The 25,694-nt window shown below is 40.2% G+C and overlaps 1 protein-coding gene across 2 annotated transcripts in view; it reads left to right on the top strand.

The window, feature by feature from the left end:
• The window catches only part of ASPG (asparaginase), a 133,933-nt gene that overhangs the window by 10,989 nt on the left and 97,250 nt on the right, over window positions 1-25,694 (top strand). For both annotated transcript variants that reach the window (XM_020971230.2, XM_020971229.2), the window contains exons 2-6: window positions 4,179-4,287; window positions 14,888-14,999; window positions 21,764-21,889; window positions 22,229-22,312; window positions 24,610-24,736. In XM_020971230.2, coding sequence (XP_020826889.1) covers window positions 4,179-4,287; window positions 14,888-14,999; window positions 21,764-21,889; window positions 22,229-22,312; window positions 24,610-24,736 — 558 coding nt within the window. The remainder of the gene's footprint in view (window positions 1-4,178; window positions 4,288-14,887; window positions 15,000-21,763; window positions 21,890-22,228; window positions 22,313-24,609; window positions 24,737-25,694) is intronic.

Genomic DNA, 25,694 nt, shown 5'->3' with positions numbered 1-25,694 from the left:
TGGTGGTCTGTTACTGTACCTTTCTGTAGCTCTTCAAAAAGAGCTTAGACAAGGAGAACAGAGACGGGGGTAGAGCCACTTTGATGCAGGCCAACTCCTTTTGTAGAGTTCCTCAAACTTCCAGGGGTTTTAGACTTGAGCAGAAGGCAAACTACCCAGAAAGCTTTTTGTCTGACCCTGACCTTTAAGGGGTGCTGGTGGGCAGTGAGGGGAAAATCCCAAGCAATTGTGAGACTGAGAAGTAAAGGGGGAGGAAAAAATGTGGCAAACAGGTGGAGAGTGGTGGTGTTGAGCCAGGGCTGCATGCCAGCTTGCTGAACTTTCATGATGAGGTGAACTGAATGGCACCTGGCTTGACCACTGTCTAAGCTCTGGAGGAAAGCCCTGAGCTTGGAGCCTTGGGCAGAATCCTAGAACTATCCAAGATGCAATGGGGTGGGGCTGGCTGAGGTTGCCTTGTTTTCACTTTCCCTCTGTGCTTCCTTGGGGTTGGAGACCTCACCTGTCAGTCACTCTTCCCTACTGGAGACCTGGATAGAAGGGATGCCCAGCACCTGCTCTTGACTCTCTCCATCCTACTTACAGCAGCTCCACAGGCACTTCTAAAACCACCACTTCTGGAAACGATATTGTTTTAAGTATTTTCTGTTTGTGTGTGTCAATGTATTAGAATCCGGTGGCCCTAGGAATCTGTACCAAATCTCCTTACTTGAATTCTAGAAGTGAAATTGGGAATTGAGGGAGGATGAAACCCTGGGAAGGAAAAATTTAAAATTCTGAGTTTTAACCTTTTATAACCCAAGGTAACACTACCGGAGATAGTTCTCTAGCTGGAGGAGCAAAGAGTCAAGAATTAAGAGAGAAAAAAAAAATATATATATATATATATATATATATATGTGTGTGTGTATGTATATATATCACTTTAAGGCTTGCAAAGTTCTTTACAAATACTCTTATTTGATACGATAGCCCTGGGAAATAGATGCTATTATTATCCCCATTTTACAGTTGAGGAGACTGAAACCGAGACTGAGGTTAAGTGACTCTTCCAGGATCATACAATAAATATCTGAGGACAGATTTAAATTCAAGTCTTCCTGACTGTGGATCTAGCTCTCTAGCCAGTGTGACACCTAGCTGCCTAACATGACAGGTTGTTTGAGGGAGAAAGTGAACAATCCTTTGGATTTTAGCTCAGTTTCCATGGCCCCAGAAACAAAGGGGTCTGAAGGGGGGAGGGGGAGCTAGTTATACAAGGCTGCCTCTGTTAGCTCCTGGTTCAGCTGGCCTTGCTCTCTGGTGCCATCTTGTGGTCATAATATGATTTCACCGTTATAGAGAACTGGTAAGGAATCCCTTTCCAATGAATAGTTCTAGAGAGTTGTGTGGGCCACTGAGAGTTAAATGACTTGTCTAGGGTCATAGCCATTTTGTGTCAGAGATGAGACTTGAGCCTAGGTCTTCCTGAATGTGTAGGGCTCTATCCACACACCACTGCATGCATGTATTAATGTTCCCTATTGCTGTGTTTCTTTTGTACTATATATAAGCATTGCTTCCTAGAATTAGAGGTGTAAGGCACCTCAGAGGTCATCATCATCACTGTTGTCATTGTAAAGACATCATCACAATAATAACGCACATTTCTATAACACTTTAAGGTTTACAAAGTGCTTTCCTCTCCACAATTCCTATTTTAAAGAAGGAAACTGAATCTCAGAGAGGGAAGAGTGACTGTGGGTCTAACACAGGTGAGTATTAGTATCAGGACTCAAACCTCAGTCTCCTGTTTGTAAGCTCAAGCATCCTATCCAAAACATTCACAGCAAATGGTCGTCCAAGAATGCTAGATTTGGAGTCTGAGGGCCTGGGTTCAAATCCTGACTCTATTACTACCTGTATGAACTTAGTTAAATCATTTAAATTCTCTGGATCTATAAAACAAGAGATTAGATTAGACAGCATCTCTAAGGCTCCATCTAACTCTAAATCTATCATCCTGTATGGCAAAGAACTCACTTTCTTATGAAGTGGTCCATTCTTCCTTTTGGATAACACTAATTTTTAAGAAGGTTTTCCACATATTGCTCCCCACAACTAACCATCATGGTTTGCCTGGACTTGGTGGCTTGAATTCATCGAAGACAACTTGGTGCTTTCTCACCATATCTTCACTCATCATAAGTTTTTATTACCTGTCGATTATTTTTGTTCTGTTTTTCCCATTTTCCCATTCTCCCTGGTTTCTCATTTTCTGGGTTATCAAGGTCTAGTAATAACTCTTCTTAGACACTTATTGCATACTTCCTTCTCCTCTTCCCTCTGTCAATACTCTAATATAGGTACTCACCACCATCTTTCTAATTATTGTAAAAATCCCCTAACAGGTCTCGATTCCCCACTCCTTCCCCCACCCCCTGCCCCATTCCTTACCCTCCTCTCAATCCTGCACAAATCACCAGAATACTCTTTCACTCTCATAGATCTGACCATGTTACTTCTGCTCAAGAACCTTCTATGGCTCCCATTGCTAGTTGTGCCCTTCCATTTGTGTTTACTGTTTTTGTGGATGTACTTTTTGTTTATAGAAATTCTTTGCTTTTATAAATGATACTTGGTACCCTTTTAAAAGCAGGTTAAAATGGGAAATAACTTAGTATTAGTAATACAGCTAAATTAAAGTGGCAGCGATTATTCAGCAAAAAAAGGAAAAAAAAAGATGAAAGGAACATTAGACATCACCCAATCCAATCCCCTTATTTTATAGATAAGGAAACTAGGTTCTAAGAGATTAAGTGACTTGACTAAAGTCACGCCGATTCTTAAATAGCAGAAGTGGTTTTTTTTAAGCTCAGGTTTATGGACTTATTGATCAACGTTTCCTGCTCATGTTGACTGTAAATTCCTTTAGGGTAGGTGCTGTGTTTTTTCAACTTTGTGTCTCTTTCTAAAACTAAATATCATGTCTACATACAGTAGGCATTTAATAAATGTTTGATTAATGAATGAATGAATGCATTGATAAACCTACTACTTGGTCTTGTGTTTATTTTTAAATTGTTGTGTGACTACCGCAATCCAAACTGTGGGCTCCTTGGTCAGGTGGTGGTGGTGGTTGGTGATGGAGGAGCATCTTTTTCATCATTACTTCCCTTGGAGGGCCAAGCACAGGGCTCTATAGGTGCTCCATAAATGTTTATTAATGATAATAGTGGACAACTAGGTGGGGCAGTGGATAGAGCCCTGGGCCTGGAGTCAGGAAGACCTGGGTTCAAATCTGGCCTCAGACACTTACTAGCTGAGTGACTCTGGGCAAGTCATTCAACCCTGTTTGCCTCACCTGGAAAATGAACTGGAGAAGGAAATGGCAAACCGCTTCAGTTTCTTTGCCAAGAAACCCCAAATGGGGTCACAAAGAGTCAGACATGACTGAAATCACTGAACAACAACAATAATAGTGGCTGACATACATATAGAACCTCACAAAGCAGTTTCCCATGAATTTTCTCCTAGGATCCTGGGGACAGAATGGAGGGGAGGAGGGGGGGGATTATTATTCCCATTTGACATATGGGGAAACTGAGGCCCAGAGAGGGTCAGTGATTTACTCAAGGTCATACAGCTTGTCAGAGGTTGAGCCAGGACTCAAATCTTGGTCCATTGCTATTTTCTTTAGTTAAAGCTGACATTCAATAACTTTGTAACCTCAAGGTTTCTCATCTATAAAATGGGAGATTATAATAATGCAAAACTTTTGTGAGAAAAGCGTTTTGTAAACCTTAAAGTCTTATAGAAATGTTGTTGTTGTGCTCTTATGGCCACTGAAATAGTCACTATTATTAGAAGGCTTGTTCTCGCTAACAGCCCTTGCAGGTTGGCAGTGCAGAGATTATTCTACCCATTTTATAGATGGGTAACCTGTGGCTTAGAGAGAAATGACTCACTTGCCCACCATAACCTCATGAAATTAAAAGCAGAGCCTGAAACAAAAGCCAGGTCTGAACTCTTGGTCCAGGTTCTTCCGCTTAACCTCACTGCTTTGGCATAGTCACTTTCCATGAAATTTATTCATGACAATATGGGTTTCCAACCTGCCACGTCTCGGGGGGGGGGGGGGAGGATGCTTAGGGTCAAAGCACCCTGCAGACCAACTACTTCTTTGCTTCTGCTTCTAGTGCTGGTTCCTGGAAGCAACCTGTTACCTACTCTGAGGAAGCTACCCATGTTTAATGATGAGGAATACTCTCGAGAACACCAGCTACCGGCAGACACTCTGGCCCTTCCGTGAGTATCAAAGGGCTGAGTTTGAACACAGCACATGGTTTGGGACGGGGAGGAGGAAAGAATGATGGGAAACACACAGAAGCCTTGAATACAGCCCAGGCCACAACCTGAGTGTGGGAAACTGAAATGTCACAGAAAGGGAGAGAGAGGGCAAGAGCTTTCAGTTCTCTTAATTCTTTTTTTCTTCCTACTTCCTTTCTTCCCTCTTTCCCATTCACTGTTACCCTTCCTCCTCTTTCATGTAAATACATCATTTTGCACTTTTTTTCAAAGCACTTTTACCTTCATTACTTCATGTCATCTTTACAAAAATCCTAGGAAGTAGGCAAGGATTGTCACCCCCTTTTTTCTGTTGGGAAAACAGTCCTGGAGAGGTGAAGTGTTTTATCAGATTACATGACTAGCCATTTTATCAGATGCAAGAGTTGATTTTTTGTTTCCATTTTGTCTCCTATTTCCTTATGTTTCCACCTGAATTATTTTTTTTATTTTTAATTTTAATTTTAATTTTTAATTTTATTAATTTATTTTGATTTATCAACAATCACTTCCATATGCTTTTGAGTTGAAATTTTTTCTTCCCCTTCCTCTCCCCCACCCTCCCCAAGATGGCACACAATCTGACATAGGCTTTATATTTACATACCCATTAAACATATTTTCACATTAGTGAAGTTGTAAGTAAAAATAAAACCAATAAGAGGAACCATCAGAAAGAGGAAACAAAACTCAACAGAAGGTAAAAATAAGTGATAGCAATTCGGCTTCCATAGTTCTTTCTTTGGATGTGGACAGCATTTTCCATCCCGAGGCCTCTGGAGATGTCTTAGATCCTCGTAATGCTGAGAAGGGTTCAGTTTAACAATATTAGTCATCGCATAATGTGGCTGTTATTGTGTACAAAGTCCTCTTGGTTCTGCTCACTTCACTCAGCATCAGACCATATAAGTCTTTCCCGGTTTTTCTGAAGTCAGCCTGTTCATCATTTCTTATAGCACAATCGTATTCCATTCCATTCATATACCACAACTTGCTCAGCCATTCCTCAATTGATGGGCATCCTCTCAATTTCCAATTCTTTGCCACCACAAAAAGAGCTGCTATGAATATTTTTGTACATGTGGGTCCTTTTCCCATTTGTTTGATCTCTTTGGGATATAGCCCTAGAAGTGCTATTGCTGGATCAAAGGGTATGCACATTTCTGTAGCCCTTTGGGCATAGTTCCAAATTGTTCTCCAAAATGGTTGGATCATTTCACAATTCCACCAACAATGTATTAGTGTTCCAGTTTTCCCACATCTTCTCCAACATTTATCATTTTCCTGTTTTGTCATGTTGGCCAATCTGATAGGTATGATGTGGTACCTCAGAGTTGTTTTGATTTGCATTTCTCTAATCAATAACGATTTAGAGCATTTTTTCATATGACTATGGATGGCTTTAATTTCTTCATCTGAGAACTGTCTGTTCATATCCTTTGACCATTTATCAATTGTTCCCCCTGAATTATTGCTATAGTTAGCATTTATAGAATATAGAAATGTAAAATATGGATATGATAATGAACATCTTTGCTTTGCCCCTGATTTTACTGGAAAGGCCTCTAGTGTTTCCCCATTACCTCCTTACATAGTCTTGTTTGTAGATAGATACTATTTACCAGATTTTAAAAAAGGCCCATTTATTCCAATACTTTATAGTGTGTGTTTAAAAAAAGGATAATTGTATTTTGTTAAATGCTTCTTTGATATCTATTAATATAATAATGTGAGTTAAAATTACTTTTGTTATTGATATTGTCTATTAAAATTTAGTTTTCAGAGTATTGAACTAACTCTGCATTCCTGATTAATTCAACGTTATCACAGTGTATAATTTTTAATATGTTGCTATAGCCTCTTTGCTAATATTTTATTCAATATTTCCACATTAATGAGATACGTTCTATGGTTTTCTTTCTTTCCTTATGTCTCCCTGGCTTAGATATTAGGACCGTATTTGTCTCACAGAAGGATTTAGTAGGACCCCTTCTTTTCCTTTTTTTAATACACTCTATAACATCAGAATTAATTGTACTTTAGGTGTTTAATAGAATTCTATTATAAATTTATCTAGTTCTGTGACTTTTTTGGGACAGGTTGGAGTTTATTAAGGTTTGTATTATTTCTTTTTAGTTTTTGTTTGTTTCTTTTTTTTTTTGGCAAGTCAATTGGGGTTAAATGACTTGCCCAGGGTCACACAGCTAGCTTGTATTATTTCTTTTTCTGAGACTGGGTTATTTAAATTTCTATTTCTTGTTTTGTTTAAGCTGGCTTTTTGTATTTTTGTGCATAAACATCTATTTCATTTATTAGTTTTGTTAGCATACAATTGAACAGAATAATTTCCAATTTCCTTTATTTCTGCTTTGTTTTGAGTTCTTTTTAATTTTTTTATATTGACAATTTAGTTTTCCTCCCTTTTTTTGGATCAGGTGAACTAATAGTTTATCAATTTTATTTTAAAAAACTGCCTCCTACTTACTAATTCAATGGGTTTTTTGTTTATCTTTTTGATTTTCAGAATTTTGTTTTTTTGTGTTTAGTTGATTTATTGCGTTTCTGTGGTTTTTTTAGTTGCATGTACCCTAATTTCTCTCTTTTGTTGATGAAAGTGTTTAGACATAAATTTTCCCATAAGCACTGATCTAACTGCATCCCCAAAATTTTATATTGTCTCATTTTTGATATTTTTTTTTGTGAAATTAGTTAATGTTTCTGTGGTTTGTGTTTTGACCTGCCAGTTCCTTAATATTAAATATTTAGCCTCCATTTTAAGTTTGAATGCTTTCTTAAGATTTCCTTTATTGATAATAATTTTTATTATGTTTAGCCAGTAAAGATTGTGTTTTTCTTTTCTATAATTGTGAAATTTTTAATGCTATAACACAAATACCATACACATCTAAGAAATATATAGTCATTTCTATTCCAACTCATTAATCTCTTTAGATTTATCTTATCTATCTTTTCTTGAATTCTGTTCAGGTCCTTAATTTACACACACACACACACATACACACACACACACACACACATGATTGTCTAGTTCTATAAAGGAAATTATCATTTATTTATATTGTCATTTTTCTCTTATATCTCCTTACAACTTAATTTTTCTTTAAATACTTAAATGCTATGCCAGCTAGTACATATATATTAAGTATTGATATTATTTCACAATCTGGTGGTCCCTTTAAACATAATATAGTTTTCCTACTTATCTCTTTTAACCATTTCTTTACTCTTGTCTTGAACAAAATCATGTTTAATGCTCCTGTTTTCTAAATTGGCCTGAAGCATAATACATTCTACTTTTATCTTTATTTTAGTTGTATGTCAATATTTTTATTTAATCTGTTTTTTTATATGCAAATTAATTTATTTTTAGTTTTCAATATTTGCTTCCACAAGATTTTGAGTTCCAAATTTTTCACCCCATCTCACCCCTCCCCCACCCCAAGATGGCATGAATTCTGAATATCCCTTCCCCTAGTCTGTCCTGTCTTCTGTCTCTCCCCCCACTTCTCTTATCCCCTTCCCCTTCTATTTTCCTGTAGGGCAGGATAGGCTTCTGTACCCCATTTCCTGTATTTCTTATTTCCCAGTAGCATGTGAAAACATTTTTTTTAAACATATGTTTTTAAAACTTTAGGTTTCAAATTTTCTCTCTTCCTTCCTCCCCACCCACCCTTATTGAAAAGGCAAGCAACTCAGTATAGGTTATACATGTGCAGTTATGCAAAACACTTCCATAGTAGACATGTTGTGAAAAACTAACTCTATTTCCCTTAATCCTATACTGCCCTCCCATTTATTCTATTCTTTCTTTTGACCCTGTCCCTCCTCAGAAGTATTTCCTTCTGATTACCCCCTTTCCCAATCTGCCCTCCTCTCTATCATCCCCCCGCTTTCTTGTCCCCTACTCCCCCTATTTTCCTGTAGGGTAAGACAGATTTCCATACCCAATTGAGTGTGTATGTTATTCCTTCTGTAAGCCAAATCCTATGAAAATAAAATTCACTCATTCCCTCTCACCTTCCCCCATTTCCCCTCCACTGTAAGAGACTTTTCTTTTCTGGGTCTTTTTTTTGTGAGATAATTTACCCCATTCTACTTCTCCCTTTCTTCTTTTCCAAGTATAATCCTCTCTCATCCCTTAATTTTATTCTCCAGATATGACCCCTTAATCTTCAACTCACCTTGTGCCCTCTATCTATCTATCTATCTATCTATCTATCTATCTATCTATACATATATATATAATTTTTTTCCTCCAACTACCCTAATACTGACAAAGGTCTCATGAGTTATAAATATCATCTTTCCATGCAGGAATGTAAACAGTTCAACCTTAATAAGTCTCTTATGATTTCTCTTTCCTGTTTACCTCTTCATGTTCCACTTGAGTCTTGTATTTGAAAGCCAAATTTTCTATTCAGCTCTGGTCTTTTCATCAAGGGTGCTTGAAAGTCCTCTATTTCAGTGAATGACTATTTTTTCCCCTGAAGGATTATACTCATTTTTGCTGGGTAGGTGATTCTTGGTTGTAATCCTATCTCCTTTGCCCTCTGGAGTATTATATTCCATGCCCTGAGGTCCTTTAATGTAGAAGCTGCTAAATCTTGTGTTATCCTGATTGTGTTTCCACAGTACTTGAATTGTTTCCTTCTGGCAGCTTGTAATATTTTCTCCTTGACCTGAGAACTCTGGAATTTGGCTGTAATGTTCCTAAGAGTTTTCCTTTGGGGATCTCTTTCAGGAGGAGATCTGTGGATTCTTTCAATTTCTATTTTGTCCTCTGGTTCTAATATATCAGGGCAGTTTTCCTTGATGATTTCTTGAAATATGATGTCTAGACTCTTTTTTTGATCATGGCTTTCAGATAGTCCAATAATTTTTAAATTCTCTCTCCTGGATCTATTTTCCAGGTCAGTTGTTTTTCCAATGAAATATTTCACATTGTTTTCTAATTTTTCATTCTTTTGGATTTGTTTTACAGTGTCTTGATTTCTCATAAAATCACTAGCTTCCGATTGCTCTATTCTAATTTTTAAGGAAGTATTTTCTTCAGTAATCTTTTGGACTTCCTTTTCCATTTGGCCAATTTTGCTTTTTAGGGCATTTTTCTCCTCATTGGCTTTTTGGACTTCTTTCGCCATTTGGGTCAGGCTATTTTTTAAGGTGTTATTTTCTTCAGTATTTTTTTGGGTCTCCTTTAGCAAGCTGTTGACTTGTTTTTCATGATTTTCTTGCATCACTCTCATTTCTTTTCCCAGTTTTTCCTCTACTTCCCTTACTTGCTTCTCAAAATCCCTTTTGAGCTCTTCCAAGGCCTGGGACTGATTCATATTTTTCTTGGAGGCTTTGGATGTAGGAGCTTTGACTTTGTTGTCTTCTTCTGGTTGTGTATTTTGATCTTCTTTGTCACCAAAGTAAGATAATATGGTCTGACTCTTTTTGCGCTGCTTGCTCATGATCCCGGCCAATTACTTGAGTAAACTCTTTGTTAAGGTAAGAGTCTGCTTCCAATGTGGGGTATTTCATGTGTTTGTTGTTAAAACGTATTGTTCAATTCTGCTTTCTAGTCCATTCTTCTCCCCTCCTTGTCTTCCACTACTTTTTCCATGTCTACATTCTCTTCTCTTACACTCCAATTACGCAAAATAATAAACTCTTTCTCCTTCTTCCTCATTTCTCTTCTAGTATATTCCTCTTATCCACTCTTTTTCTGCTTCCTTAAAACCACAAAACAACAAAACCCAAGTCAAGTTACTGTGTTAGATCCATCTGTGACCCCTGAAGATAGCAGAACTCTGAAGGGACACTTATTACTTATTTCTTTTCCTATTGGAAGATAAGCACTTTCAAAATTATTCAGCCTCTTCTAGTTGCTCAGTTGTAGTGAATTTTCTAGGTTTTTTTTTACTTGTGTTTACATTTTAAACTTTCTACTCAGCTCACATCTGTTTTTATCAGGAATATCTGAGAGTCCTTTATTAAAGGTTCATTTCCTTCCACTCCCCCCCTCCCCCAACTTTAGAACTATAACTTTAGGACTTCTCTGGGTAAGTTATTCTTGTTCGTGAGTTATCTTTTTCCCTTTTGGAATAGGGCATCCAAGGGTTTTTTTATCTTTACAATAGTTACATGATCTTGCTTGATTCTGACTAGTTCCTTTAACTTGAATCCTTTTCTTTCTGGATGCTTACAATAGGTTTTCTTTTACTTTGAAGTTCTAGAATTTGACTATTTCATTATTGTGTGATTTCAGTTCGGGGATTTTTCCTATGATGTGATTGGTGTATTCTTTCTGATTTCACTTTGACCTCTGGTTCTAGTAGATCTGGGCATTTTTCATTTATTGACTTCTTGAAGAATAGTATCTTAAGTTTTTTGTTTAGTCAAGGTTTTCAGGGAATCTGATGATTCTTTTTTTTTTTTTTTGGTTTGTTTTTGCTAGGCAATGGGGTTAAGTGACTCTCCCAGGTTCACACAGCTAGTAAGTGTCAAGTGTCAGGTCTGAGACAGGTACTCTTGACTCCGGGGTCAGTGCTCTATCTAATACACTACCTAGCTGCTCCCGAATCTGATGATTCTTAATTTAGCTCTTTCTATCTCCACTGATTTGGATCTATGAATGATGCTTTACATGTTCTTTACATGCTTTACAAGTTCTTCTATTTTTTCAGTCTTCTGATTTTGTCCTGGTATTTCTTGTCTCCTGAAGTCACTGACTTCTGATTGTTACTTTCAGGGAGACCTTTACTTTTATAAGGTTTTCTACCTTCTATAATAGACTCTTTATTCTCCTTTGAATTTTCTCCTCCATAGTTCTCATTTTAATTTTAATTCCACTTATTATTTCTTGCTTAATTTTTTCCACTCATTCGTATTGTCCTTGTGGCCAAGCCATTGTTTCTCTGAGGTTCTGCTTGTATTTGTGGAATCATTCCTTTAATATGGCATTGCCTCTTATGTTTCTTCTAACCCTTAATGTTTCTTTATTGGGTTTGGCATTTCTTCCAATAATCTTTTTTTTCCTATAATGGTCTCCTTGACATTTAGGCTTTAAGTCCATTTACTGGGGCTAGTGCCCCATGGTATGAAACCTTTTCTGAACTCTGGCCCTCTTTCTGTGCAGTTCTGGAGCAGAGGAACTAACTTCTATTATTGGTTTTGTTTTGCTGGAGTGCATAGGTTTGTGTGAGAAGGCTGGGATTTATGTTGTCATCTTAAACTGAAGTTTGGGATGAATTTTTGACCCTCTCCAAGGCTGGTGTTTTGGGGTAAAGGTCAAGGATGCTGAGTTTGGTCACTTGAGTGCCCTGGCTGGGGAGGTAGGGGTAGGGCAAGTAGAGTATATGTGTATGATCAAGTTGTGGAAGAGAATAAATATAAGATGAATCTGGGCTGGTAGGGGTAGGAAAGGAGCAGGAAGTAGGCATTGGGTTTCTTTTGGTGTCTACAGCTTCTGTGGGTGGCTGAGTCTCTTAGACTTGTTCATTGAGAGTTCCTTGATAATTTGGAGAGAGCAATTTCATTTGAGTGATGAGGTTCAGAACTCAGGTAGCAACTAAAGAAAAGAGTGAAAGGAGAGATGAAGTGGAGCCACCAAATATAGATTGTATTTTCAAGGAAATTTGGTTGAGAAAGGGAAGAGAGATACAAGATGATAGTGGATGAGATGGTAGGATCTGGTGAAGATTTTTAAGGATTAGAGGACTTGAGTATGTTTGTAGGTAGCAGAGAAGGAGCTGGTAAATAGGGAGAATTTGAAGATAAGAGGAAGAAAGAGTGGCGGAGTGGGGGGGCAGTTTGCTGGAGAAGATGGGAAGGGATGACATTAAGGTTGCATGTAGAGGGGTTGCTCTTGGTGAAGAGAAATGTCACATTTGTATCAGAGGCTGAAATAAAGGAGGAAATGGGGTGTGTGTGTGTGTGTGTATGTGTGTGTGTGTGATGTTAAGGTGAGGAAGAAGAGAAGGTGAAGAAGGAGGAGGAGAAGGAGGGGGAGAAAGAAGAAGAGATAAGATAAATAGCCTTAATATGGAAACCCCAGTGGAGAGGTTTAGAGGAGGAGTGCTTGGGGAGACCTGAAGGACAGAAGGTCATGGAAGAGCAATTCAGCTTGTTCTTTTTGGCATTTATGTCAGAGGAAAACCCCAGACCATTACAGTTCTCTTTAAATGAAGGAGCTGCCTTGGGAGGTAGTGAGTTCCCCATCACTGGAGGGCTTCCAAAAGAGGCTGGACTTGTGGGTATGGTGGGATTCCTTCTGGGGTGTGGGTTGCAATAGATGGCTGTTGAGGTCCCTTCCAATTCTAAAATTTTGTGGTTTTGTGATTATCGGTGCTCCTTTGCTTCTGCACTCTTTCTGATCATTATTTGGGGGCAGTTAGGTGGCACACTGGATATAGCATCAAGTCAGGAAGACTTGAGTTCAAATCTAACCTCAGATGTTTGCTAGCTAGGTGACCCTGGGCAAGTTATTTAACCTTGTTTACCTCAGTTTCCTCATCTGTAAAATGAACTGGAGAAGGAAATGAAAGAACTCCGGAATCTATCCCAACTCACCCACTCCCCCCAAAAAATTGGGTCATGAAGAGTTAGACACTACTGAAACCACTGAATAAAAATCATTACTGGTCCTCTGACCTTTCCCTCCTCCCTCCTTCTAGCTTTGCCATTTTGACTCAACATTGATTAACACACACACACACACACACACACACACACACACACACACACACACACACACCCCTAGCTCAGCAGCACATCTCTCCTTTTAATTTTTCATTTTATTTTATTTTTTAAATTTTTTTCTCCCTTTCTTCAAAGCCACCCTGCCCTAGAGATTTCTTTCAACCTTCCTGGAAGCGTATGGCTGTTTCTGAACTCTGAGGACTGTGCTGGTTTCCCATGAGGAGGAGAGAATATTTTGCCAAGACATCCTCCCTCAATAATAATCTCCTGGCTAATTGTGTGCCTTCCCTCCTCCTCCCTTAACAGAAGAAGGTTATTGGGAAGGTGACTCTGAAAAGTGACAGTCAAAGACAGAGCTCCTTCCCCTTCTCCCCTTCTCTCTGAGTCCCTGCTAGAAGGCTCTTATGCTGTTGCTCTTAGAGAATCTCATAGTCCCATGTTAAGAGATCCAGGTTTGAGATGAGAGGCCTTGGGTTCAAATCCCAGCTCTGCCACTTAACTCCATGTATAACCGTGGACAAATTACCTAATGCCTGTGAGCCTCGGTTTCCTTATCTGTGAAATGGATGGAATTGGATTATATTTATGACCTAGAGGTAGAAGAGGTATCAGGAGGCCATCCATTACAACTCTCCCTCACTCCATTTTTACAGAAGAGGAAACTGAGGCCCAAACAGATAAAGTGACTTGCCAAAGGTCACACAAGTAGTGTCATAAATAGGATTTGAACCCACTCCTGAGTCCAGAGCAGCTCCTTTCAATAATAATGGCTAACATTAACATACCACTTTAATGTTTGCAAAGCACTTTACAAATATTATCTCACTTTATCCTCACAACAACCTCTGGAGGTAGGTGCTGCCATTGTCTCCTTTTATAGATGAAAAAAACTGAGGCAGACAGAGGTTAAGTGATCTGCCTAGGGTCACACAGCTCACATCTGAGGCATGATTTGAACTTAAGTCTTCCTGACTCCAGGTCCGTGTCTCTATCTATGTGTATACACTGTGCCACCTAGCTGCTTTTCCCACTCTACCATGATCTCTAAGGTTCTTGCTAGCTCTAGAACAAAGGATCATAGATTCAAAGCTGGATGAGACCCACCCACCTTCTAAAGATTACCTAGGTTAACCCTCTCATTTAAGAGATGAGGAACTGAACCTCAAGAGAGGGGAAGGGACTTGCCCAAAGTCGCACAGATACTCATTGAGAGGACCTAGTCCCAGGTTTCCTAGATCGCCCATCCTGAGCTTTCCCCCTGCATTAAGCTTGCTTTTGGAGGTCAAATACTAGAGCTGTGAAAGATCATAGAGACCACCTAGTCTGACTTCCTTATAGAGGCAGAAACAAACCAGGAGAAGGAAAGAGAACGAATCTCCAGGGGTCAAACACAAGTCATTGTGTCTGTCAGATGTGGTCACTGTGTTGGTTTTGCTTATCTTTGTTGCCTGGGGGGAGAGAAAGAGAAAGGGGTGTGTGTGTGTGTGGTATTTGTGTGTGTGTGTGTGTGTGTGTGTGTGTGTGTGTGTGTGTGTGTGTGTGTGTGTGGTATTATGTTAGCAAATGATTAGGGTATAAATGACAAGACATCAACAAAACTAAAAAAAAACCCACCTAAAAACCCCCCTAAAAAACTATACAGGTTAATGTATATAGTAAGTAGTAATCTATAGTGTACTAGTAAATGTAGTGCAAATACTAACTGTGCAGGTATGGGGAGGGAAGATAATACAAGCAAAAGAGGGAGGTGGAATTAATCCCGCAAGTCTCTTTAGGACTTGTGATTGTACTGTTACCGTTATGAATGGACAAATCACTTGAGTTTTACTTAACTTGGTTACTTTCCTTCTTATAGCCTCACCAATCAAAACCAACGGATTCTATATACCATCCTGGAATATGACCCACTTTTTGACTCCAGTGACATGACAATTAACGAGTGGATTAGAATTGCAAAGGACATTGAGGTAAAATGGTGTAATGGAAAAAATTCCTGGATTTGGGATCAGAAGAGAATGGATTCAAATCCCAACTCTGATATTTGCAGCTTAAGCAGGTCATTTTTTTCCTATGGGGCCTCAGTTCCTTCATCTGTAAAATGAAGGAAGAAGGTTCTTTCGTTGTTCCTTTTACTGTCCTCTCCACCTGTGGGACTTTTACTGTCTTCATTCAGAACACCATATTTCCATTCATCTAGCCTATATTCAAATTAGCCTTTTTCCCCTGCCACATTATATTGCTGGCCCATTGAATCCATGAAAACCCTTAGATATTTTTCACATTGGTTTCTTGAACTCAAGTCTAAGACCTGATGAATACACTGTCTAAATAGTCTACAAAAGTACTGCATGGCACAGGACCAAGGACAGATCCCTGGGATACTCCACTAGAGGCTTTCCTGTGGGTCAACATTTGTCCATTCATCATGGTAACAGGTACAATCATGTACAGACATTGAACACGTTTTCAATAGTGTCTCACAGAGCCCTGGGAGGTTGACAAAACAGGAATTATTTTAGAGATGAGAAAACTGAAGCACAAAGAGGAAATGACTTGTTAAGGGTCACATGTTGAAAGTGATGGAAATGAGGCTAAAATTCAGGAGAAAGAAACACTTATCTCCCATCAGTAGTACATGGGCTGTCGGTCCCTCCAATGAGCAAGGGTACACATTTATGGCATGGGTTGCCAGGTTTGGGATAAAACAGAGCAGGAGTCAGGAAAAGAGACTAATCAGTAGTCCTGGCTTTGCATTTTTATTGTAGCTATGTTCTAGCCATAAATTTAACCCATGGGTTAGGTGGTGTGGCATAGTGGAAAGATCTCAGGATTTGAAAATAGAAGCCTTAGGCTCAAATCCTGGTTCAGTCACTGATTAGCTGTGTGACCTTAAATAAGTCTTTTCCTTGGTTTCTCCATCTATAAAATAAGGATTATAATCTTTGCATTCCCTTCCTCATAGACTTGTGAGGATTAAACGAGACAGTTGATGCAAAGTCCTTTGTAATGTCCAGCCATTCTCCAGATGTTTGTTGATCTTAGCATCTATGCACGTTCCTAAGTACAAGTTTTGTTTGATTTGTATTGTAGAAGTTACTGTGGGAAATGATATCTTTCTGTGCTAGTTATTTGCACTGGGCCCATATACAAGTTGCTGAACAGAATTCAGGTCATTTATGTTCCTTGGCAGAGGAAGGAGTTTTTTTTTTTGGCTATGAATGTATAGTTGATGGACCTGGGTTCAAATTCTGGTTCTGCTATTTTTACTACTACCTGTATGCCCTCTCTGGGACTCAGTTTCCACATTTGTAAAATAAGAGTGTTGGTCCAGTTGGCCTCTGAGAGCCCGTTCAGCTCTGACTTTCTGTGACTGGATTAGATGATTTTTTTTGTCTCTTTCATCTGGAAATCCTGTAATCCTATAGCCAGGATAGGGAGGAACCAGAGATCATGCCATGGTAGGGATGACTGGTTGAAGGAATGGGGAAGTTTTGCCTGGCAAAGAGAAGAGAGGAATTACAGATGCCGTAGTATTCTTCAAATATTTTATCCAGGTGTAAGAGACATTATATTTGTATTTCTTGGCTTCAGAGGTTGACTTGATGTTGGGAAAAATTTGCTAATAGTTAGAGTTAGCCCATAGTTAATGGGCTGTGGGGAGGTCATGGGAGATTATCTGGAAGATGGATGACCACTTGTCAGAGACGTGGTAGGATGGGTTCTTTGCTACTTTTGGCTTGGATGGGATGACCTTTGGGGCTTCTTCTGACTCCTAAGATTCTGGGAGCTAGAAATTTTTTCATTTTAGAAGTCTCCTGTCTGGCAAATTATCAAAGCAAACTGCTGGTTTTCATCTACTTCATTCAATGTGGCAGTCAGCCACTAGAGGGAGCCCCTCGCCCTCCAATTGCTACCCACTGGGCTTTGGCCGTCAACCTCTTTGCCAGCCGATTTCTCCTGGTTGGCTATACCTTAGGGGCTGCCAGCAGGCAAAACTCTAGGAGTAAATAGATTTCGAGGAAATATTATTAGACAGGGAGGCCTCAGCAGCCAGAACAGAGCCCTCAGGCTGATCTGTACTGGCCAGCTTTTCTAGCCCAGTCAGGTCCATTCACAGCCAATTAATATCCTACTCTAGGGTGTTACCTACCCGTTTTCTTTCTTTTGCTGTTCTAACCCTGTGTCCTGGCACTCTGCACAGAACTCCACTTCTTACTCAGAATCATGGAATTTGAGAGTTGGAAGATATTTCAGTGGCCATCTAGGGCAACCCATACATGAAAGGAATCCCTCTGTAACTTACCTGACCAGAGGTCATCTAACATCTGCTTCAAAACCTCCAAGGAGGAGGAACTTACCACTTCTGTCCCACTTTTGGAAATCTCTCTTGTTAGGAAGCTGTTCTTTTTTCCTTTTTTAAAAATTAACTTATTTTGACTTATCAACAATCACTTCCATAAGCTTTTGAGTTTTAAATTTTTCCCTCCCTCCCTCCCCACCTTTCTCCCCAAGAAGACATGCAATCTAATATCAGCTATATATATACATTCCTATTAAACATATTTTCACATTAGTGATGTTGTAAGTAAGAATTAGAACTAATAGGAGGAACCACCAGAAAGAGGAAACAAAACACAACAGAAGGAAAAAAATAGCATATAGTATGATTCGATCTGCATTCAAACTCCATAGTTCTTTCTTTGGATGTGGATAGCATTTTCCATCACGAGGTCTTTGGAGATGTCTTAGATCCTTGTATTGCTGAGAAGGGCTACGTTTATCAATATTAGTTATTGCACAATGTGGCTGTTATCGTGTACGATGTTCTCCTGGTTCTGCTCACTTCACTCAGCATCGGTTCATATATAAGTCTTACAAGGCTTTTCTGAAGTTTGCCTGCTTACCATTTCTTATAGCACAACAGTATTCCATTACATTCATATACCAAAACTTGTTCAGCCCAATTGATGGGCATCCTCTCAATTTTTAGGAAGCTTTTCTTGACAGAGCCTAGATTTGTCTCTTTGTGATTTCTATCCATTACTCCTGGTCCTACTCTCTGGAATCAGATGGAACAAGTCTAGTTCCTCCTCCACAAATCAGCACTTCAGCTATCCTGTCCCCTACTGAGCCTTCTCTTTCCCAAGCTAAACACCCCCAGTTCCTTCAACAGACTCTCATATGACAAACTCAAAGTCCTGGACTGGACTACTGGCTGCCCTCCTCTGGGCATTCTCCAGCTTAGCAAAGCCTTTCTGAAACTGTGATGCCCCAAACTGAACAGAATATGCTCCAGATTCAGAGTACAGAGGGACTCTCATTCCTCTGTTCCTATGCTGCCCTTAATGCAGGTCAACAGCGTATTAGCCTTTTTGACTGCTGTATCCCATGGCTGTATCATTGAGCTTGTCCACCAGTAAAATCCTTTAATCTTTGTCAGAACAATTGCTGGCTAACCATGCCTCCCCCATCTTTGTTTTAGTTTTTTTTTTTTTATTTTTGGCTTGGCAATGGGTTTAAGTGACTTGCCCAGGGTCACACAGCTAGTAAGTGGTATGTGTCTGAGGCCAGAGTTGAACTCAGGTCCTCCTGAATCCAGAGCTGGTGCTCTAGCCACTGTGCCACCTAGCTGCCCCATGCCTCCCCCATCTTATACTTATGGTTTTGTTTGTTTGGGGTTTTTTTGCACTTAAGTGCAAAAATTTTTATTCTGCCCAGTGCCCTTGGCTTTCATGATCCTTTTGGATCCTGACTGTCATCCCTGTGTCAGCTACCTCTCCTAGCTTTATGTCAGCCAAGACTAGGAAGACTCATTTTTTCTTTCCCTGCGGAAGAGCCAGAGTTTTCTTATGACATGTAGTCTCTGAAGCTTTCATTTAAATTGTCAGCTTAAAGTGGGGGAATGATGGGAAAACCTGGAAAGGTCATCTCCTTGTGATTTTGGGCAACTTTCTTAATCTCCCCAGATCTCAGTTTTCTACAAAATGAGAGAGACGTATGAGATTGCTTTTAGGCTGCCTTTCAGTTATGGCATTCTGTGTTCTAGATTCCAAGGTCACTTTTCCAGTGGTATTATGTTCTGTGTTCTAAGGTCATTTCTGGGGCTGACATTCTCTCTTCTATGTTCTAAGATCCATTTCACATTTGACATTCTATGTTCTATGTTTTGAAGGTTCTTCCAGCTCTAATCTTCTATTGGTCTGTCTATGCCCACTGGCACAACCAATCACATTGATGAAATTCTGTCTGTGTTTATTCATTCACTGCTTCATTCAGTGATTATTCACTGGATATCTTCCATGTGTCCCATGTGCCTAGTTCTGTGTTAGGGGGATACATGACAAGAAGGTTTGGTCCCTACCCTCGAAGCGAGTTGGGATGGTAAAACAGGTATGAACAGTTAAAGGGACAATTCGACAGATATCACAGAACAGTGATTGAAATATGACAAATGAAGGTTCCATTCAACGTAGTTTGGGATGGACTAGAGATGCCCTGTGGAGTAGGTGGGACCTGAACTGGGCCCTCCAGGCTATGTACATGGCTGGGAAGAGTGGAAAAGGGCAGAGGATATTCTAGCTAGGGACAGAATATGTAGAGCGATGAGGTAAGAATATGGGAATATAATGTAAATACCCCCAGAAAAGGAGAGTATTCTCATTCAGTCATCTGTGGATCAGGAAGAAAATCCCCCCTGAATGCTCAGCCTAGATTAGCTTGTTACAGTTCAAAGTTAATCCCTTGAATTTTGTCCTGACCACTGGTTTTGAGGTTCCCTTTGAATTTAAATTTCAAGAGTAGCCATTGGTTGGGGCAGCTAGGTGACACAGTGAATAAAGCACCGGCCCTGGATTCAGGAGGACCTGAGTTCAAATCTGGCCTCAGACACTTACTAGCTGTGTGACCCTGGTCAAGTCACTTAACCCCATTGCCTAGACCAAAAAAAAAGAAAAGTAGCCATTGGTGTCAGTGATCAGTAGTTACAATTTGGTGGGTGGGGAGGGGAGGGAGGGTTGAGGACTGTGATTGTGTATGGCAGCTGCAGAGATGCAGATTTTTGGCTTTGTTATGTAAGGAAAGGTTTCCAAATAAGCAAGGCTGCTCCAAAGTGGAATGGGCTTCCATAGGAGACAGCGAACTTCTTATCCTTGGAAGTCAAGTGGAAGGGGGATGGCCATTCTTTGGGTTTTTGTTACTTCAGAGATCTCTTCAAGCTCTGAGTTTCATTCAATCTGTGACTAAGGTGGGGAATAGTGATGGTGCAGTGACAACAGGAGGGATATCTATGGGGAGTAGCAATGGGGACATAGTGGTCTGGCAATGAATGAATGAAAAAGCATATCTAAAGTACTTACTATGTAGAAGAACAAGACAGTCTTTGTTCTTAAGTAGGTTACATTCTTTTAAAAAATATTTATTTTTTTCCCAATTAACATGTAAAAACAGTTTTTAACATTTATTTTTTTAACTTTTGAGTTCCAAATTCTCTCCCTCCCTCCTTCCTCTCCCCACTCTCTTAGATAGTAAGCAATTTGATATAGACTATGCTTGTGCAATCATGCAAAACATATTTCCATATTAGTCGTGTTGTGAAAGAAGACACAGACTAATAAGGAAAAAAAATCCATAAAAAATGAAGAAAGTGAAAAAAATAGTATGCTTTGGTCTGCATTCAGACTCTATCAGTTCTTTCTCTGGATGTGGATAGCATTTTTCTTCATGAGTCCTTTGGAATTGTCTTGGATCATTGTATTGCTGAGAATAGCTAAGTCACTCACAGTTGATCATTGTACAATATTGCTGTTCAGTGTTCTCCTGGTTCTGTTCACTTTACTTTGCATTAGTTCATTAAGTCTTTCCAGGTTTTTCTGAATCTATCCTGCTTGTCATTTCTTATAGCACAATAGTATTCCATCACAGTCATACACCACAGCTTGTTCAGCCATTCCCCAATTGATGGCCATCCCCTTAATTTCCAGTTCTTTGCCACCACAAAAAGAGCTGTTATAAATATTTTTGTACAAATAGGTCCTTTTCCCTCTTTTTGATCTCTTTAGGATACAGATCTCAGTGGTATTACAGGTCAAAGGGCATGCCCAGTTTTATAGCCCTTTGGGCATAGTTCCAAATTGCTCAAGGAAGTTACATTCTAATAAGGCATGACATCACATAGAGGAAGTTACAGCTGAAAGTCAAATGGAAGGGTCTCATGATCCTTAGGGTGCAGTAGCAAAGAAGATAGTAATGAATCTTCTTTTGCGTCATTCCCCTGATGAAACCATATCTATTTCTGATGCTGAGCCACTTGACAATATCAAGAACTTTGGTGGTGAGAACTGTCCTTTCTGGGTCTATAGTATCTGTGATGGTCTGGTAAGTAAGGGCTGCATCACCTGCAGAAGTTCCCAGTCTTGTCTCCACAGAGACTGCTCTGCTAGATGATGGCTTCAGGGGCTAGGCTGCAGGCAGGGATAGTAGTTGGGGGTAGGGTGGGACTCTGCTCTTCCTGGAGTGACTGAGGAATCAGTGATCCTGAGGATTTACTGCAAGGGAAGATGACCATGTCCCCAAGTGACCTCAAGATAGTAATTGTAGAGAACCGCCATGATGGAGGGGAGGCAGTGACTACGGGGACCAATAACTTTGGGGTGGTGATTGGTAGAGGGTTTGGCTTTGCCATGTTTTTTTTGACTGAGATTATCTTTTTTCCTCTCCCCTGTTTCTCTGTCAGAGGAATTATGAGCAGTATTTTGGCTTCGTAATCATCCACGGCACAGACACCATGGCCTTTGCCTCCTCCATGCTCTCCTTCATTCTAGGGAACCTTCAGAAAACTGTCATACTCACAGGCGCTCAGGTAACTAGCCCCACACCCTGCTTAGGACAGAGGGGAGCAAGGGAGGGAAAAGGCTGCTTTAGCCACCTCTGCCTGGCCTGGACCGGGTACAAAATATTACTCCTTCCACTGCCTTCAGTGACAGTCTCATCCCAGTATCTCCAGCAGCCCACAGAGACACTCAGTGGGTCCTCCTGTCCAATCTTTCTGCAGTGACCACCAGGAGTAACTGACGGTGGTAGTGATAGGGAGCAACCACAAGGAATGATAACTGAGGTGGGAATAGGGCAATGCCTATTATACAGATGAGGAAAAGAAGAGGTGCCATTTTCCACCTCCATCTCTATCTCCCTTTTCCAGGTCCCCATCCACACTCTTTGGAATGATGGTCGGGAGAACCTGCTTGGTGGCCTCCTCATGGCTGGACATTATGTGATTCCAGAGGTATGGATTTTTTTTTTCACTTGACTGCTTGTACTTGTGAAAGGAGTCATATCAAAAGGACCTTATCTCTGCCTGGTCTCAACTGAATCACTGAGGCATCAAGTATATACATAGGATCACAAAGCAGAATAAATATTATTACAGCAACTAGGTGGTAATATATAGATAGAGAGTGTTGGACTTGGAATCAAAATGACCCAAATTAAAATCCTGCTTTGCACACTTGCTAGCTGTGTGACCTTGAGTCAAGTCACTTGACTTATGTCAGCCTCAGCTTCCTCTCCTGCAAAATGGGGATAATAATATCACCTATGTCATGGGGATATTGTGAGGGTCAAATGAGATGACACTAAAGTACATTGCACATTTTAAAACTCTATACAGGGGCAGCTAGGTGGTACAGGGCATAGAGTACCAGCCCTGAAGTCAGGAGGACCTGAGTTCAAATCTGGCCTCAGACCAAACACTTGACACTTACTAGCTGTGTGACCCTGGGCAACTCAACCCCAATTGCCTACCCCCCCCAAAAAAAACCCCTCTATACAAATGCTAGCAATTATTTTTTCTAATAGAAATAACAATAGCTGATATTTCTCTATAGTATTTTAAGTATAGAACAATACCTGGAATAAGCTTTAAGTTGGATTTGGAGTCAGAAGACCTGGGTTTAAAAAATAAAATTCCTCTTGCAAAATTTTCCATTAAGATACTTGACAACTTTGAGGTCCCCTTAACATCTTTAGTTTTACAGATGGAAAAACTGAGGTCCAATAAGGGCAATGACCTGTCCAAGGTCGCCCAAGTAGGAGATGACAAAGCAGTATTCTTTCCACTATATAATGCTGCTTTAGGGAAGTGTTCCCTCTTAGTGGACAACAAGTGATTCTCCTCGAAGCAGGTACCTTCTTCCAGAGCCTCCCTTCATTCTTTCTCAATATTTTTTAATAAGGCAGTTCACAGATTCCAATGACATGGAAGACAGCCCTGATCTCAGAATCGGGTGGTGTGGTGCAATAGAAAGAGTGGCATATGGAATTGGAGGGCCTGAGTTCAGGTGCCAATTCTGAAACTTGGTAGCTATGTAACCATGGATTAGTTACTTAATCTCTCTGGGCCTCAGTTTCCTCCTCTGTAAAATAAGAAGGCTGGACTACTAGACTGTCTCTAAGGTCCCTTTCAGCTCTGAAGACTCTCTGTAAAATGAAGAGGTGGGACAAATGGATTTCATGGTCTTTTCTTCTTCTAAAACCTAGGATACTTATGTTGAGTGACTTTTTTTAACATTTATTTTTTATTTTGTTTTTTCTCAACTACATGTAAACAAATGCTTTTTAACATTTTTTAAAATTTTGAGTTCCAAATTCTCTCCCTCCCTCCCCTCCTGCCCACTTCCTTAAGAAGGCAAACAATTTTATATTGATTATACATGGGCAGTCATGCAAAACATTTCCATATTAGCCATGTTGCAAAAGAAAATGTGGACAAACATCCCCCTGCCCCCCCCCAAAAAAAAGGTAATAACAAAAGTTAAAAAATGTATTCTTCAATCTGCATTCAGACTCCATCAATTCTTTCTCTGGAAGTGGTTAACATTTTTCATCATGAGTCCTTCAGAATTGTTTTAGATCACTGTATTGTTAAGAATAGCTAAGTAGTTCACAGTTGATCATCACACAATGTTGTTGTTATTATGTACGATGTTCTCCTGGTTCTGCTCATTTCACTTTGCATCAGTTCATGTAAATCTTTCCAGATTTTCCTGAAAGCATCCTGCTCAATAGTATTCCATCACAATCATAAACTACAACTTGTCAACCATTCCTCAACTGATAGGCATCGAGGAGGTCTTGCCCATATCCTGTCTCTCCCATAACTTGTTTTCTTCTTCTTCTTCTTCTTCTTCTTCTTCTTCTTCTTCTTCTTCTTCTTCTTCTTCTTCTTCTTCTTCTTCTTCTTCTTCTTCTTCTTCTTCTTCTTCCTCTTCTTCTTCTTCCTCTTCTTCTTCTTCCTCTTCTTCTTCCCCTTCTTTTTCTTCTCAGACTAACTGTGACATTTAAAGGTAGAGACCATTCAATCTGGGGTTCAAACCCCTGGATCTCAGCCTGTTCTCATGATTGTGTCCCTGTCCCTCCTTAGGAAAGAAGTCTGCCTCTCCCTCCTTTCCATTTCTCCTGCTCTTTCATAGTCAGAATAGGAAGGAATCAGCAGGGGTTTGGGCCTCCTGGGTCCCCATTAATTCACCTCCTCTTCCGCCCTGCACCTGCTGAGTCTGCACTGAGCTCCTGTTTCTCTTGCAGGTCTGCCTCTTCTTTCAAAACCAGCTATACCGGGGAAACCGGGTAACAAAGGTGGATTCTCAACGGTTTGCAGCCTTCTGCTCACCTAACCTGCCTCCACTTGCCACCGTTGGTGCTGATATCACAGGTGAGAAAGTAGCACATGGAGGGAAAGCTGTGACCTCGCCCACAGTTCTGATGAGAAGATGCCTAGTTTCCCCATTCATCCTCTTTGGACAAGGGAAGGAAGAGCCTGGGTCTTCTCATAAGAACTGAGAACTGGAATTGTGAAAGTGTAGAATTGACAACTGGAAATGATCTTAGAGGTCATGTAGTCCATTCCCCTCAGGACACAGGTCCAGAGATGTGAAATTACTTGTCTGAAGTTACAAAGGCAGTAAATGTTAGTGTGGGAGCTCAATCAAAACCAGGTCTCCTAGCTTCTTATCCAATATGTCTTCCCTTGTTCCATGCTGTCTATATTAACCGACTTTCTCTCATAACCAGACTCAGACTTAGAAGGAACAGTTACTTCCTCCTTGAGTATATTCCCTGAGAAGACAGAGGAGGCGGAGGAGGCGGAGGAAATGCTGTTTATCACATCAGAGTCTGAATCCAGTTTTTTGTGTGTGTTTGGAGCACTCAGAGACTTATTTGGAGTGAATCAATGGACCTCAGACTAGGGAGGGAATTGAGGCAGAAATCCCTTTGACTCTGCCCCAACCAGTGGTCATCCGACATCTAGTGACAGGGAACTTCCAGCCCATTCTTCTTCTGGACAGACATGATGCTTAGGAATCACTGGATGGATGGTATAAAGGACTGTGCACTAGATCTGGGGTTATGAGACCTGGGTTTGAATCTCAGCTCCAAGTCTTAGGAGCTGTGTGATCCTGTGCAAATCACTGAGTCTTAGTTTTCCAGTTGTAAAGTGGGAGCTGTACTACCTGCCTTACAGGATGATAGGGAGGAAAGCACTTTAATCTTAAAGACCTATAGAAATGTGGGGCATTATGGTTAGCAACTTTTACCTTATAGAACTGAAGCCTGACTCTGCAAATCCCCATCCCCACCCCCACACCCTCCTTGATAGTACTCCTCCTTCT

This window comes from Phascolarctos cinereus, unplaced genomic scaffold (assembly GCF_003287225.1).
Source record: "Phascolarctos cinereus isolate Bilbo 61053 unplaced genomic scaffold, phaCin_HiC Scaffold_2;HRSCAF=192, whole genome shotgun sequence".
In the NCBI taxonomy this organism is placed as follows: domain Eukaryota; kingdom Metazoa; phylum Chordata; class Mammalia; order Diprotodontia; family Phascolarctidae; genus Phascolarctos; species Phascolarctos cinereus.
The sequence above is the reverse complement of the archived record's forward strand: the minus strand, read 5'-3'. Positions and strand labels throughout refer to the sequence as shown.